Source organism: Corvus cornix, chromosome 13 (genome assembly GCF_000738735.6).
Source record: "Corvus cornix cornix isolate S_Up_H32 chromosome 13, ASM73873v5, whole genome shotgun sequence".
NCBI lineage: Eukaryota > Metazoa > Chordata > Aves > Passeriformes > Corvidae > Corvus > Corvus cornix.
The window spans coordinates 7,369,356-7,383,240 of record NC_046343.1 but is presented as its reverse complement, the minus strand read 5'-3'; the positions used below and the strand labels follow the sequence as shown (position 1 = coordinate 7,383,240).

At 50.2% G+C, this 13,885-nt stretch overlaps 2 protein-coding genes across 4 annotated transcripts; one reads left to right on the top strand and one right to left on the bottom strand.

Annotated features, from left to right (window-relative positions):
• The first annotated feature begins 4,965 nt into the window (after nucleotides 1-4,965).
• SQSTM1 (sequestosome 1) lies at nucleotides 4,966-9,403 on the top strand. Of its 2 annotated transcripts, XM_039559743.1 has the most exons (8): nucleotides 4,967-5,219; nucleotides 5,365-5,460; nucleotides 6,265-6,494; nucleotides 6,615-6,771; nucleotides 7,232-7,321; nucleotides 7,822-8,066; nucleotides 8,286-8,493; nucleotides 9,102-9,403. In XM_039559743.1, the coding sequence occupies exons 1-8, from the start codon at nucleotides 5,042-5,044 to the stop codon at nucleotides 9,257-9,259; spliced, it is 1,362 nt and encodes a 453-aa protein (XP_039415677.1). In that variant the 5' UTR covers nucleotides 4,967-5,041; the 3' UTR covers nucleotides 9,260-9,403. The 2 variants fall into 2 exon arrangements, with proteins under 2 accessions (XP_039415678.1, XP_039415677.1); XM_039559744.1 differs by lacking the exon at nucleotides 7,232-7,321 and having other exon boundaries at nucleotides 4,966-5,219.
• Nucleotides 9,404-9,842: 439 nt separating this feature from the next.
• On the bottom strand, nucleotides 9,843-13,222 carry MRNIP (MRN complex interacting protein). 2 transcript variants are annotated; one of them, XM_039559745.1, is made up of 7 exons: nucleotides 13,130-13,222; nucleotides 12,994-13,053; nucleotides 12,761-12,858; nucleotides 11,531-11,600; nucleotides 11,124-11,260; nucleotides 10,778-10,880; nucleotides 9,843-10,556 (listed from the first exon to the last, which is right to left on the bottom strand). In XM_039559745.1, the coding sequence occupies exons 1-7, from the start codon at nucleotides 13,187-13,189 to the stop codon at nucleotides 9,984-9,986; spliced, it is 1,101 nt and encodes a 366-aa protein (XP_039415679.1). In that variant the 5' UTR covers nucleotides 13,190-13,222; the 3' UTR covers nucleotides 9,843-9,983. The 2 variants fall into 2 exon arrangements, with proteins under 2 accessions (XP_039415679.1, XP_039415680.1); XM_039559746.1 differs by having other exon boundaries at nucleotides 10,793-10,880.
• Nucleotides 13,223-13,885: the final 663 nt, after the last annotated feature.

The following is a 13,885-nucleotide window of genomic DNA, read 5'->3' as shown; positions in this document are numbered from 1 at the left end:
ACTGCATCCTTAGAATCTTCTCCAGTTCATGAAATAAACCACATTTTTCAAATCTTGAAATGGCCTCTCCCAGTGGTTAGAAGATGCGGGAAGGAAATCGGCAGAGGGAGCCCTTTGGACGGCATCAAAGGTTTCTACCTCCCTCCACTGACAGAAGCCAGGGAGGAGCTACAAGGCCCCGGTACAGATCACTGCTCGCACCGGGCACAACCCTGAGCAGGGAAATCCCTGAGCAGGGAAATCCCTGAGCAGAACTCTCTGGAATGCTGAAAAAACCCCAGGGGCCGGGGCCTGGACCTGTGCATCCTGACCTGGATTTTACAAAGCATTGCCCAAGCAACCATCCCCCTCAGAACATGAGGCAGCAGCAGGTCCCACGTCTCAGGGCAGCCAAGCCCTGCAGCACTTGTCCAGCTCCATGGTGAGCTCCCACATTCCCAGGCTCAGCCTCCAGCCCAGCACACCCTCTGCCAGTGAAGCCTCCACCACAGCAGCAACAGCACTTGCACATCACAGCAAAGACCAGGGGCTCTGTCCCACCCAGCCCACTTGAGTTCTTACCTCAAACCCACGTGTCAAACCCAGGAGCCAGCAGAAGGTCCACAGGAATTAATGGCAAAACCCCCCAAGAGGTGGCAGACAAGTAAGAGCTGCTGGTGGGGAAACGTTTTAGTCCATTAAATGGCTATTTATTGGCTGTTTATTTTCAGAGGTGCAAACTGCTCCCACCACTCGGAATATGTGGTGTGTCTGCAGCGGAAGAGAAAAGAGGAACATTAATAATTTCTCCAAGACAATTAATTAGACTCTTTCCCAAGGATGAAGTTTAATCTAATTTCTGCTGTTATACTTTGTCTTCATAAAAGTCTGAAGAAATTAATGAGCTTTATACCACCCTCTCATGATAAAAACCTTGGGTTCTCTTGGAAAAATTGCAGTACCTGCCATTTTTCTCTCAGACCTGAAAAGGTCCCTTTTAATCTTGAAGTCCATCCCTCTGCTCCCAGTTTTATCTTTTATTCTGTTTTTAAAGTTTTGAGCAAATTTTGGGAAGTTTTGAGAAGTTTTGAGCTTTGGTCCTTTTTCAGAGCAAAGATTAAAATGTGAACTGCAGAGACACAAAATTCCAGCAGCAAATAGAGAGAAAAGGTTTTCTTAAGGTGATCTCATGATCTTTGAACAGTTGATGTTGGCAATGTTGAGCGTGCTGCAGAAATGAGGACCCTCCATGGGAAGCGCTCCCATAGCAATCCACACGTCCTGAGGCCACTACAAAAATTAGAAAGAGAAAACATTTATTACGCCTAGGTAGAAAATGTAACCCAGATTTATAGCTGATTTTATCTAGTGCTCTAAAGAGCTCAGCTCTGTAGTTTGGCCCATCTTCGGGCTTGGTCCTTCCCAGGCTGCTTTATGCAAGAAACAAAATAATTTCATTTTCTATGTGTTTTATAGGCTGCTGTGTTCAAACATCACCAGGGTTTGTTTCACTGCAGTATAAATGTTTCCAAATCTCCTTAGCCACGAGAGAGGAAGATGACAACAGAGTGCTTTACCTTCAATGTGTTGACATGTTGATGCTTTAATTCAGGGCAAAAGCTACAAGTCAGGTTCTCAAAGCAACACTTGCCCCAAGCAATTTGCGTAGGTTGTAAAAAGCTCTTTCTCACCTTCAGGAACACAAGATCCTTATGGAATTGCATGACACCCCCAGCGTGCTTGTACCTTGTGCCTGCTCTCCACCTATTCTTCTATCTGCTCCTCTGTCTCAGTGAAAAAACTGTCCCAGAGTTTTCTGCCCTTAAGAGTTTCACGTCACAGCAATGAGAAACGCTGCTGAGCCTGTGTAAACACCTGACATGGCACAGGTAAACTTCAGGAAAGCATAGCCTCAAAAATGAGACAGCAAAAAACTCCCTGCTCAGCTTTCTGCTCTGCCTGTGCCAATGAGGAAGGAGGGTTCTGCTTCCGAGGCATGAACAGTGTTTTCACTGGGCTGGAGGAGGAGGGAAGCGGTCATGGGACCGGGCTGAGTCACCAGCGTCTGACCCGACATGTCTGGAGCATCCTGCACCTCTCCAGAAGCCTCTAGAAGGAGCGTGTAGGATCGCAGTGTGTGGATGGGGCACTTGGTGCAGCCTGGAGAGCTACACATGGTCCCTCCATCACCACACACTGTCCTGCCAGAGCCGGGGGGCACAGGGGCCAAATCCTCCCCTTCTCACCAGGAGTGCTGGGACAGTGATGGGAGCCTCGGGCTGGAGCAATGATTTGGGGGAAAATTTCCTCTGGAAAATCCTCATCAGCCTCTGCTGTGGTTTGCAAGCAAGGAAAAGATTTGACATCCCCCTCCCCCACCCCACCTTGTTCCCCCCCAGGGTTTTTTTACAGCAAACATGCAAAGTTTGGACATAAGGAGTATTTCTGGTGATTGTGCCCTCGGAACAAAAAACTCACCAAATATTTTTAAACATTTCCCAGCAGAAGTGGGTGTAGAGAGAAAGCAGAACATGGAAGGGATGCTAATTGCTCCTTTTTAAGCCTTTCCTCTCTAACTTGAATTTTTAAACTCCAACAGCTTTTTTCCTGTTCCTTTTACTGTTCCTTTGCTACACCCATCTGTGAAGCTGGTTGCTCAGCACCTGGGGCCAACAAGCCACTTTTTTGGCAGGGGTTGCTGTGCTGCTATGGGATTCCTATGGAACCATAAGAAAACATCCACATAGCCACTGCTTCACGCTGAGAATGCCAAAATCCAGATCCACTTACAAACAGAGGGAGAAACTTCTCAAGTGGATCTGGGAATACAGCGCAGCTCCTCGTGTGGCTTCTTCTAGGGGCTGAGGAACCAGCCAGAGGCAGATTCCCGGGCTGGAGAGAATGGGGGAGAGTGAGATCTGAGCTGAGAAAGGGCTTGCTGGGAGGAAATCCCCGACCTCGAGGAGGAGACTCACTGAGTCACCCCTGTCCCGTGATCGGTGAGGTAAGCCAACAACAGACCGGTGAAAGCCTGTTTTCCTTATGTTTTGTAAAAGTGCATGATGTCATACCCAGAAAGCTGAGCGTGACTCAGCATGTCCCACCAGGAGAATTGGATTAAAGTGGACACAGAGGAAAACTCAGATTTGTGATTTTACTTCAGCGCATGGCTTGATAATTATAAATGCAACAATCAATTAGCCTGGAGACAGAACTGACATGAAAAGACACGGCAACCTGAGGACAGCCCCCCTGCCTCAAACACCACTCAAGCACAGGCAGGGGTGGAGAAGGGAATAGGAATTGGTGCTGTCTGGGACAGTGGCAACTTGGAACCTAAGGAATGAATGTGCCGGAGCTGGGTCTCAAAATACGAGTCTCTGGCATTATAGATGAGATCAAAAGTGGCCCTTGGGGTCCTCAGAAACAGGGCATGAGATGAACATGCTGGAGGTGCTGCATGGTGAGGCAGATCCAACACTGGCAGAGTGTCCTGTACTGCATGTCCTGCTTCTGCTGGTGCCACAGCAGATTTTATGGAGAAAAACCATAATCCAACAATGTCAAGTCATCAGCTTTCAGACATAAGGATGCACACAGCAAACAGGCAAAAGGGAAGGTGAGTGCAATACAGGTTTGCTGCCTACCCAAACCTTTCAATACTTCCTGCTGTAAAAGTCGCTGAATCATTTCCTATATCCATCCTTCATCCGCGCTTCCACCTGAATCTGCTGGTGTTTAAACTTTAACTCACTGCTTTGTGGTAGAAATATTAGCCATGTCATACCTAGAAACTGAATTTTCTAGAAAACATTTTGACTTAAATGGGGCAAACTTTTCCACTGTAAATACTATTTTCCAGGAAAGGGTTGCAATTTCAACATCGCCACACATATGCCAAAAATGTCTCTACATGAAGGGCCAAGTGTTTTAACATATATACTTTAGGTCAAGAAATAAACTACCTTCCCAATGTGGAAATTAAAATGTATGCTTCTCTTGATTACAGATGATAAATCGTGACACAGTTTCTCCTAAGTTCTTAGTATCTTAAACCAAGAAATACAGCACCGAGAGTCAAAGTGGTCAGGCCCTTGGGTGAAAGGAAATTAACACCAACAAGGAACCTAATAATCATTGATCCATCATTATTTAATTATGCTTGGACAGCACAGACGGTGTGTTCTGCCAGCTGAACCCTCCTGTGGCTGGATTAAGAGGCCTGTCAGCTGTATCTGATCTGCAAAAAAATACTGCTGCCAACCAGCTTGGAACGGCCTCAGCACATCCTCCTGAATGTCAGTTGTGTTTACACCAGTGTCTTTATTTTTAGCCCCCCTTCCAAAACACGGGGTTCGGGGGAGAGTTATTTATTCCTGCCATGCTCGGCACGCAAACCCCTCCGGTGGGTGCTACACGAGCAGGGCTGGCGCGTGGCTCCCCACCTCTGTTCCCCGGCCGAGTTGGCCCTGTTTGCCACGATGGAAGGGACAAGCAGGGCCGGGATGGCCAAGTGCCGCGTTTGCACGTGGCTCGGCGTATCTTGGTGGCCGCTGCCGAACGGTGATGGGACCAGGACAGCCCAGAGCTGCCCCACGGTGCGATTGTTTCCCCACCGGTGTGTCTCGGAGGCCACCCAGAAGGTCCCTATGCCGCACTCACTCCCCGCCGCCCAGGCCCCGCTGGTGCTTTGGCGACCACAACAACCCCGTGCCCCCAGACCCTCCTGGCACTGCCCCGGGGCGCAAACCCGGGCACAGGAGCTGCTCCCGGGGGCCGAGCAGGGCAGGGGGCAGACACGGGCATTTGCACGTATCCACAGGTTTTCCCGGCTGCAGGAAAACGTGCCTTGAACGCTTTCCCCTCGGCGCTAGATGGGGACGGACCGGGCCCGGGGGCAGCAGGGGCGTGGCCTGGCCCGAAAGGGGCGGGGGCTCCCGGGGCGGGGCCTGTGCCGTGGCGCTATAAAAGCGGCCGCCGCGGGATCGCTGTAGCAGCTGCTCGCTCCGCCCTGTGTCTGCCTCTCCCGGCTTTCGGCCGCAATTCCTGCTGCGCCACAGCCATGGCGGCGCTGACGGTGAAAGCCTACCTGCTGGGCAAGGAGGAGACGGCCCGCGAGATCCGCCGCTTCTCCCTGCCGCCGCCCGCCCGCTACCGGGCCATCTACGACCGTGTCGCCGAGCTCTTCCAGGGGCTGCTGCGGGCCGGGCCGCCGCCCGCCTTCCGCATGCACTACAAGGGTGAGCGGGGCAGGGGCTGCGCTGCGGGCCGGGCCCCGGGGGGGTGTCCCGGGGGTGGCAGGTGTCGGGGTGCGGGGTTCTGGGTACCCCGTTACCCCCCGTGACACCCGACCGGGCCCCTCATCCTGCCCTTCGCCATTTACAGATGAGGACGGGGACCTGATCGCTTTTTCCACCGACGAGGAGCTGGAGTTGGCGATGCCGTATGTGCAGGATGGCGTATTCCGTGTTTACATCAAAGGTACGGCCGCGCAGCTCCGGAGGGTTACAGCGGGTCTCGGCTGAGCGCTTCCTGGCAGCGCTCCCAAAACGGGACAAGCCAGCCCCGGCCCTTCCCCGTGTCCTCAAGGGCCTGGTGGAAGCTGCGGCCTCTGCGGGGAGGTTAAATAAAGGGCAGTGTAATATGACAGAACATGAATCTTCCCCGATGAGGTGGGATAAACAGACCACAAGTTTCCTCCTTGCCCTATCAGCTGGTCCAATGCGAGGCTCTGTTGTCATTCTTGTTCCCTGGATACACTAAACTGGCACTGGTATTTTAAATATTCACAACAACGTGTTAGCCTTAATTCCACTCTCCCAGTGCATAGTTGCTTGATAGTCCCTTATGTTCAGGTAGATGCTTTCAAAGCTTTATCTGCAGTTCATCTAGTGAGCCACACCTGTTGTCCCTGTTCTCATGTTATGCTTCCTGGCGTTCGCCTTCCTAATTCCTTCTCCAGAAACATTTTGTTCTTGCAGCGCTTGGGAAGGTAGGATGAAAAGCTAGATTAGGTGGTGCAGTACTAATCTAAAATAAGCATGCCAAGAGATATTTAGGGTAAGGCATGCTTGGTTTCAGGGGAAGGTCTCTTTGCAAAACCTCTTTGCACGTGGTTTAAGGTGTCTTACATGAGCTTGGCTTAGATTTGGCAGCCAGTGTAAAAATAAACTGACCTAGTAAGTCAACACTGCTTTGATGGGCTGTTTGTGCTTCCTCTTCTACCTGATTTCCAGCCTGTAAATAGTAACCTGTTCTTGATGCAAAGTTTCCTTTTCTTAACAGAGAAAAAGGAGTGCAAGCGGGAGCACCGCTCACAGTGCAGCCAGGAGCCTCCCCGCAACATGGTGCACCCCAATGTCATCTGTGATGGCTGTGAGGGACCCGTGGTGGGGACCAGGTTCAAGTGCAGTGTCTGTCCAGACTATGACCTGTGTAGCACCTGTGAGGGGAAAGGAATCCACAAGGAGCACAACATGGTGATGTTCCAAAGCCCACTGCTTAATCCATTTGAGGTGAGCAAAATCTATGGATGGGAACTGATGAATGGGAGATTACTCAAATTCACATTCTGAGTTTCAGTTGCTCAGAACGTGGTTGTGTGAACAGTGTTACATGAACGTTACCCTTTACAGTGGCTTCCCCGAGGACGCTGGCTCCGTAAAATGCGCCATGGTGTTCCACCCTTCCCGTGGATGCACTGCTGGGGGTATCCTGGGCCTGCAGCTCCCTGCCAGAACTCAGAGCAAGCTGAAGCCACTGCTGCAGCCCCCAGTGCACCTGCTGCAGAAGGTAAGAGGTGATGCCCTGGTAGACAAGGTGGTAGTGGTGGAGCCTCAGACTAGCTGAGGTTCTGTAGCACAGGGTAGAGTCTGGGTGGGAATAAACACAGGAACTAATCTAATTTGCTTGAAATAATTGGCACAAAGTACGATTACTTTAAGGTGTGCTTGGGTTCATGCAATCAATGAGGATACAGATAAAGTATCTGGAACCAAACCAAGCCAAGCTGTTAGGTCAAGCATGTCACTATTCTACTCCAGATCTGCCTTTCAGCATGGCTAATGAGCCATAACAATGCTAGTGCTGGCTTTCTGTTCCAGGGGTAGCTCAGTTAGTTTTTCTCTGTAGAGCTTTGTTGTGTGATGTATGTGAGCGACAGGAATGAGCACTAAGCTGCTGTGGGGACACACCCTCTGTAGGTGCCCTTTCCCTCTGAGCTTGTGTGTGCTAACAGAAATTGTTTTTCTAGAAGCTTCTACTAACAGCCAGCCTCAGGACCCCAATGTCACCTTCCTAAAGAATGTTGGGGAGAGTGTTGCAGCTTTTCTGAGCCCCCTGGGTAAGTGACTTACAATTTGTTACCAGTCCCTGACACTGGTTTACAGGCCTGTTTAACAGGAGCAGCAGTCAGCTGTTGTGACTGGTCTTGGAACCATCTCCTAAGCCTCAAAGGCTTAATTTAACTTGGATACTAATAATGCCTAGGCTTAGAATGGCCACTTTGAGACAAAGTGAGGAAAGATTTCATAACATGTCAGCACTGTAACTTCAAGTCAGTGGTGACTGGATTTTGCCTGGTTTATGTAGACATAGATATAACTTCTGCTCTGGCCCTTTAAATATATGGCTCGTCTGTGTAGATGAAGATGACGATACGGTGCTTAGCTATTCTTTATTAAAGAAGGCTTTGCATTTTAATTCCTGCATGTTACATGGCAAACTGTAGGATGTGAGAGAAACCTTAAGAGTGTAGAGCAGGAATTGATCCATTTAGGATCATTTAGGCCTGTGCTTTGGAAAAATCTCTTAAGACTTTGTCCACCTCAAATGCATTTCTAGGTATTGAAGTTGATATCGATGTGGAACACAGAGGAAAGAGAAGCAAAGTGACTCCCACTTCTGCCAACCAAGAGAATACCAATGCTGAGGCAACCAACAGTACTCCAACCCAGAATGTTCAGACCAACGCAGACTGGAATAATACAGACTCTGCTACACAAGTAAACGTTGTTGCAGAACAGATACAAGACATGGTGATAGATCCTGTGCCCACACAAATGGAAGATGGAAGCTTCCACTCCCAGGTACAGGAACTATGACAGTAATTGAATATCATCACTTAGCATGCATGGTGGGAGTGAATATTAAAATGAGAGCAGATTAAATTATATACAGCACTGTTACAGGTGTAAAAGGTGGTGGGACTTCTTGTGGATGTAATTCTCTGTATTAAAGGCAGACAGGAGTGTGCATCCTGCCTGAAAAGCACTACAACACCTGGACCTTTTTTCTATCCATTTCAGGAGCACAGTGAGTCCAGCAGTTCATCGGGGGGTGAGGAGGACTGGACCCACTTATCATCCAAAGAAGTGGATCCTTCCACAGGTGAACTGCAGTCTTTGCAAATGCCAGACACAGATGGTCCCAGCTCCCTGGATGTGCCTCGGGATCCTCCCCAGCCAGGACCTACAGGACTGCGAGAAGCTGCTCTCTACCCACACCTCCCCCCAGGTAGGAGAGTATGTGCAGGTTTCATAGCTGAGAGTAGCTCTGGCTTGGGAACTGTCAGCTTGGCCTGACACAAGCAGACTTGTTACAGAGCTGGTAGAAACCAAGGTTGTGTAAGTTAGAGCTAAACCTGTCCCTGACTTGGGCAGGTTTGGCAGCTCTTGTACCCTGTTAGAGGTGATCAGGTGGTTCTTCTCTTGAATGTTGCTAAGTCTTAACCAGATGTCTGACCTTAGGCTAATACACCATTTGAAAAACATGAGATAGGTGCTGTCCTCAGTTGTGTCCTTGCTGTGTACTGCTCAAGAGAGCTGTTTAATGCAGGATGGGGACCAGTACATCCTGTGGCTTTAGGGCAGCACTTTTCTGGTGGGAGCAGTAACAGTATCCAAGGCCCCTTCACTGAGATCAGCAGCACTGAGTCCCACAGCAAGGCCAGCTGAGCCTGACTAAGCAGTTTCCTTAGCTCTGATTATGTATTGTTTATCTCAAACATCTGCACTTATGGGAGACACAGAAGAGCGTGTCTCCTCACAAAGTGCTACCAGAGCCTTGCCTGGTTTGCCAATTACATGAAATAGCTGAACTCTCAACTATTATTCTCTTCACAGAAGCAGACCCTCGCCTCATTGAGTCCCTGTCCCAGATGCTCTCCATGGGCTTCTCTGATGAGGGTGGATGGCTCACTCGGCTCCTGCAGACCAAGAACTGTGACATTGGGGCAGCACTAGATGCCATCCAGTATTCTAAGCAGCCACCTCACTTGTAGTAGTAACAGAAAGCAATTTTCTACCTGAAAGCAGATAATGCAGCACAAGCTACTGTGTTTAATCTTTCTTCCTACTCTGGGTTTCTGTCTCATGTTATTCAGTGCTTGTAGAATGGAAGGAAAAATAAATACTACTGCATGTGATGTCTGTGTGAGCATTTCAGTATCACAGCTATGTTATTTACTGGACTAGGCTAAAACCACAAAGCGTATCTGCTAAAGCTAAAACCACAAAAAGGCAGATCTGCCTTTTTGCACATACTTTGATGTGCACTTAGGGCTACACTGAAGAAGAGAAATGCAATCCCTTTGCTGGCTCTGGAGCTTGCTCACAGCTCTGGAAGAAAGGGTTGCTATGGGAGATCGAAACAATGATGTAGTCCAGGGAAAAAGAGCTGTAGTTTGTAAGGAGTCAGTCACAGAACTTAATTGTACTGGCCAGGAATCCTTAAAGCCTGGAGCTTTCTCTCCCGAAGCTGACCTACTTCCATTCCTATTTCTAGCTGCTGAGGTTGCTAGACAACACTGTAACCTGAGAGCAACAGTCTCTTCCCCCCCCTTCCCTTCCCCCCAAACACAACCATCAAGCAACTCAACCACTTTAATAGTACAGTTCTCTATGGCTTTGAGTGAAACCACCTTCAGTTCAGAACTGTGCCTCAGTAAACAACATATCAAATGCATTATAGAGACAATAAAGGCATGCTCAAGATGCCTGTACTTCTTACAGATCATCATCAAACTCCTCACCTGTGCAGAAGAGTTGCTCACAAGAAATGCTGCTCAGCTTTGGCACAAGGTTAGAGTTAGTAAGGGTGTTTGCCCTCCCTGTGCTACCCAAGCAGCACCTTCCTGCAGTGGTCTCTGCACCAGATCCTGCCCTTAGCACCTGGCTCTGAGGTTCTCTGAGCACATCCTCAACTGAGCAACTGCTGCTGGGTGGTCTTGAGGCCAGATCCTCACTGCTAGCAACACACTTTTTAAATTCAAAACCTCTACCCTGAGGCAGAGTTTGTCCAGCCTGTCCTAAGCACCTCCAAGCCCCACCAGTCACGGTGCTGTCCAGCCCCACACCTCCACTGCCCTCCTGTAGTGCCATGGCCACTGCACCAGCATTTTCACTAGAGTTGTCAGATGATGAGAGAAATTTTCTCCACTTGGATGGTTTGGTACAAGGAGTTGAAGGTTGTGTATTCTCCTCAGGCACTACAGACTCACAGACAGCAGGAACCACACTGCCTCCAGAACCAGCATCCCCATCATGTCCATCAGGCACTGTTACAAAGCATTTCTTGTGCTGTAAGAAGGGAGAGAACTTAGTTATAAATGCAGCACAGAAGCATTAAAGGTGGCATTGGCTTTGTCTGAATAAAACCTTTCAGAGAGAAACCCCCAACATACTTTTTTTCTCCCCAGTCATTCATTGGCTTGCTTGGAGAAGAGCAGAGAAAGCCTCACAGAAATTCAAAATTATGATGATACAGAAGAAGTCAGAAGCATCTTCTGTAGCTAAAGTACCTCAGTGGTTTTAACCTTTTTGGCTTGGTAGACAAGCTGAGAAACTCCACTTTCTTCTGCAAGCTCTGGAACATCACTGGAGAGGAAGCGCTTCTGGTGTTTCCTGGCCAAGAAAACCATTCACAAAGAGGACAGATTAGATCCACTGTGATTCTTTCCACAGATCACCAGAGAGGTTCATACAATGCGTGGCTCTTTATCCCCAAATGCCAAACCCCTACTCAGCTCAGGTCATACACTACAACCTGCACTTAGCTCAGATCTCAGCGATGAGCTGCCTCCCACACCTCCTAATCAAGTGTCACCACTCGGGGGCAGGAATTACAAAACCAAGCTCTCTCTGTACCTTTGTTCTGCCACAGTATTCTTTCTCTGGGAACAGAACTGTTGCCTTTCTAGAGCTGCCTCCTCCTCGTCGTCTTCCTGATCCTCACTCTTCTGGTCCAGATATTTACTCCAGCGACTGCCTTCTGTCCTTCCCTCCTACAACACTGGAGAATTACTAAAACCAGCAAAACATGGGGGTTCTGATATTGTTTCACATGTGCCAAATGCCTCAAATCATGAATCAGTTTAGGACACGTTCCTGTATCACGTTCCCAGGTTCAGTTCTGAGCGAAACGGTTTCTGTGTACATCTCCCTCTGCAGGAGCCTCTGCTTTGATACACCATTTCAGCTGTCTGAACCACATCAAGGGATCACTGGTTTCACTGGGATTCACCCAGGACACATAGACTTTGTAGGGATCTTACCTGCTGGACTGAACTGTCCTCACGTTGTGCTGCTCTATTTTTGCTGTCATTTACAGATTCTTCTGCACACCTAAAACAGAGATTTAAACTACTATTTCTAGAACACACTCCTGTCTGTTGATTTATAGGCTTCAACTCACCCAGTCATAGCACAGGGGATTGAAGAGAAAGCATGGATAGGAACGCTGGATAGGAGACATATCAGAAAAAACAGGATCTATGGAATAACTTAGGCCAAATGAATGATTTGCAAGATACATTGCACAAATACTTGATTAAATCTAGTCAGAGGGTAGCCCTCCTTGTTGCTACACAGAGTTGCAAGTTTGATCTAAAGCCACTAGTCATGAAATGACAAATTTTAATTGAGCACAACTAGGGATATAACAGTGTTTGTTTGGTACAACAGCTTAAACTCACTAATTTTATCCCATGAAAGCAAGGAAAAAGGGAAGTTGTTTCACAATGTTTTGAATTTCACAATTCTTTGAGAATAAAAATAGCAACACTTTTTGATAAAGTGAACAATGAGTTTTCTTCCCCAAGCTTAGCCCTGAAGCACTGTGTAGTCAGAACTAAGTTATGTAACTACCCTTGACTGAAAATAACTTTGCGTAAAAAGGAGGCTGGACCAGTTCAAGACCACGTCCAGATTGGATGATTTATAAGCAGATTCAGGAATGAAATAAACAGGAAGGTGTTACTCAGATTTTCCAGCCCTGCAGGAATTACACTGAAGTGTTTGCACTGAACCAGTCTTTTATCAATAGCAGCACTGATTACTCAACAGATTTACAGTGTGAACCCCTTAAATGCCAACAGTTAGGCAGCAACTTCTTCAAATGGATGTTTTCTGAGGATGTAAACTGTAAAATGGACGCCTCCACAGTCAGCTCATCAAACAGTACTTAAGAAAGACCAAATTTTAAAAAACAACACAACAAACCCAAACCCTATTGCATATGTATTAATGAGTAAAGGCCTTACCAACACATGCTACTGATCACCTAAAGTTACATGAAAGAAATCCTTGTCAAAAGAAACATGCTGGGACACTAAACCTTGCTCCTAATGAGGTGAGGACAAAACTGGCACGGTCAAGGCTTCTCAACAGGCCAGAAAACCCTCCCATGACACGCTCAGGTTGGGCAACAGGCACCCAGAGTGTGAAGGTGCACATCAGCTGCAGCACATCGAAAGCAACGAGCAGGTAAAGGTTAAACACTGTACCAAGATGTCCAACCAAGCGCCTCCTCTGCTTCACCCTGCAGCAAGTTCAGCTTCTGGACGTGGCGCCTGCACTCCAGGCCCGAGCCCTGGCCATAGACCTGCAGGGAATGAATGAGCACAAGGCTGAGGGAGCAGCCAGAGGGGCACAGCACGAGGTGAGGCGGCACCCCAGGTGCCACCGAGGTGCGAACCAGGGCCAGAACACGCGGCTGAGGGTGTGGGGCCGCCCTCACCTTCTGCACGGCCTGCCGCTGGCCGCACACGCTGCAGCTCCACCGCCCGCTGCGCTTGGCCTGGGAGGGCACAGAGGGGTCGGTCAGAGCCCGGAACCCACTGCCCCCGTCCCGTCCCGTCCCGCCCCATCCCCACCTGCTGCCCCTGGAAGCGGCGGCAGCAGCAGCACCGCAGCACCCAGAACCGCTGCGCCATCACCGTCACGTGACCCCGCCAGAGCCGCCAGCGCCCCCCAGCGGCGGCACCGGGCAGCGGCACCGGGCAGCGACAGCAGCACCGGGCAGCGGCACCGAACAGCGACAGCGGCACCGGGCAGCGGCACCGGCACCGAACAGCGGCACCGGGCAGCGGCACCGGGCAGAGACAGCGGCACCGGGCAGCGGCACCGGGCAGCGGCACCGGGCAGCGACAGCGGCACCGAACAGCGACACCGGGCAGCGACAGCGGCACCGAGCAGCGACACCGAACAGCGACAGCGGCACCGAGCAGCGACACCGGCACCGAACAGCGGCACCGGGCAGCGACAGCGGCACCGAGCAGCGGCACCGGGCAGCGGCACCGGACAGCGGCACCGGGCAGCGGCACCGAGCAGCGGCACCGAACAGCGACAGCAGCACCGGGCAGCGACAGCGGCACCGGGCACCGGACAGCGGCACCGAGCAACGACACTGGCATCGGGCAGCGACACCGGCACCGGGCACCAGACAGCGGCACCGGCACCGACACCGGCACCGAGCAGCGACACCGAGCAGCGACAGCGGCACCGGGCAGCGACACCGGGCAGCAACAGCGGCACCGAGCAGCGACACCGGCATCGGGCAGCGACAGCGGCACCGGGCAGCGACACCGGCACCGAACAGCGACAGCGGCACCGGGCAGAGACAGCGGCAC

What these genes read in the sequence shown, in the direction of transcription:
- SQSTM1 (XM_039559743.1), top strand. Translation starts at nt 5,042, where the DNA reads ATGGCGGCGCTGACGGTGAAAGCCTACCTGCTGGGCAAGGAGGAGACG. An exon ending in ATTCCGTGTTTACATCAAAG is followed by an intron (nt 5,461 to 6,264) that starts GTACGGCCGCGC and finishes TTTTCTTAACAG; the next exon opens with AGAAAAAGGAGTGCAAGCGG. An exon ending in CACTGCTTAATCCATTTGAG is followed by an intron (nt 6,495 to 6,614) that starts GTGAGCAAAATC and finishes TACCCTTTACAG; the next exon opens with TGGCTTCCCCGAGGACGCTG.
- MRNIP (XM_039559745.1), bottom strand. Translation starts at nt 13,189, where the DNA reads ATGGCGCAGCGGTTCTGGGTGCTGCGGTGCTGCTGCTGCCGCCGCTTC. An exon ending in GCGCTTGGTTGGACATCTTG is followed by an intron (nt 11,601 to 12,760) that starts GTACAGTGTTTA and finishes TCTCTGTTTTAG; the next exon opens with GTGTGCAGAAGAATCTGTAA. An exon ending in AGGACAGTTCAGTCCAGCAG is followed by an intron (nt 11,261 to 11,530) that starts GTAAGATCCCTA and finishes CCAGTGTTGTAG; the next exon opens with GAGGGAAGGACAGAAGGCAG.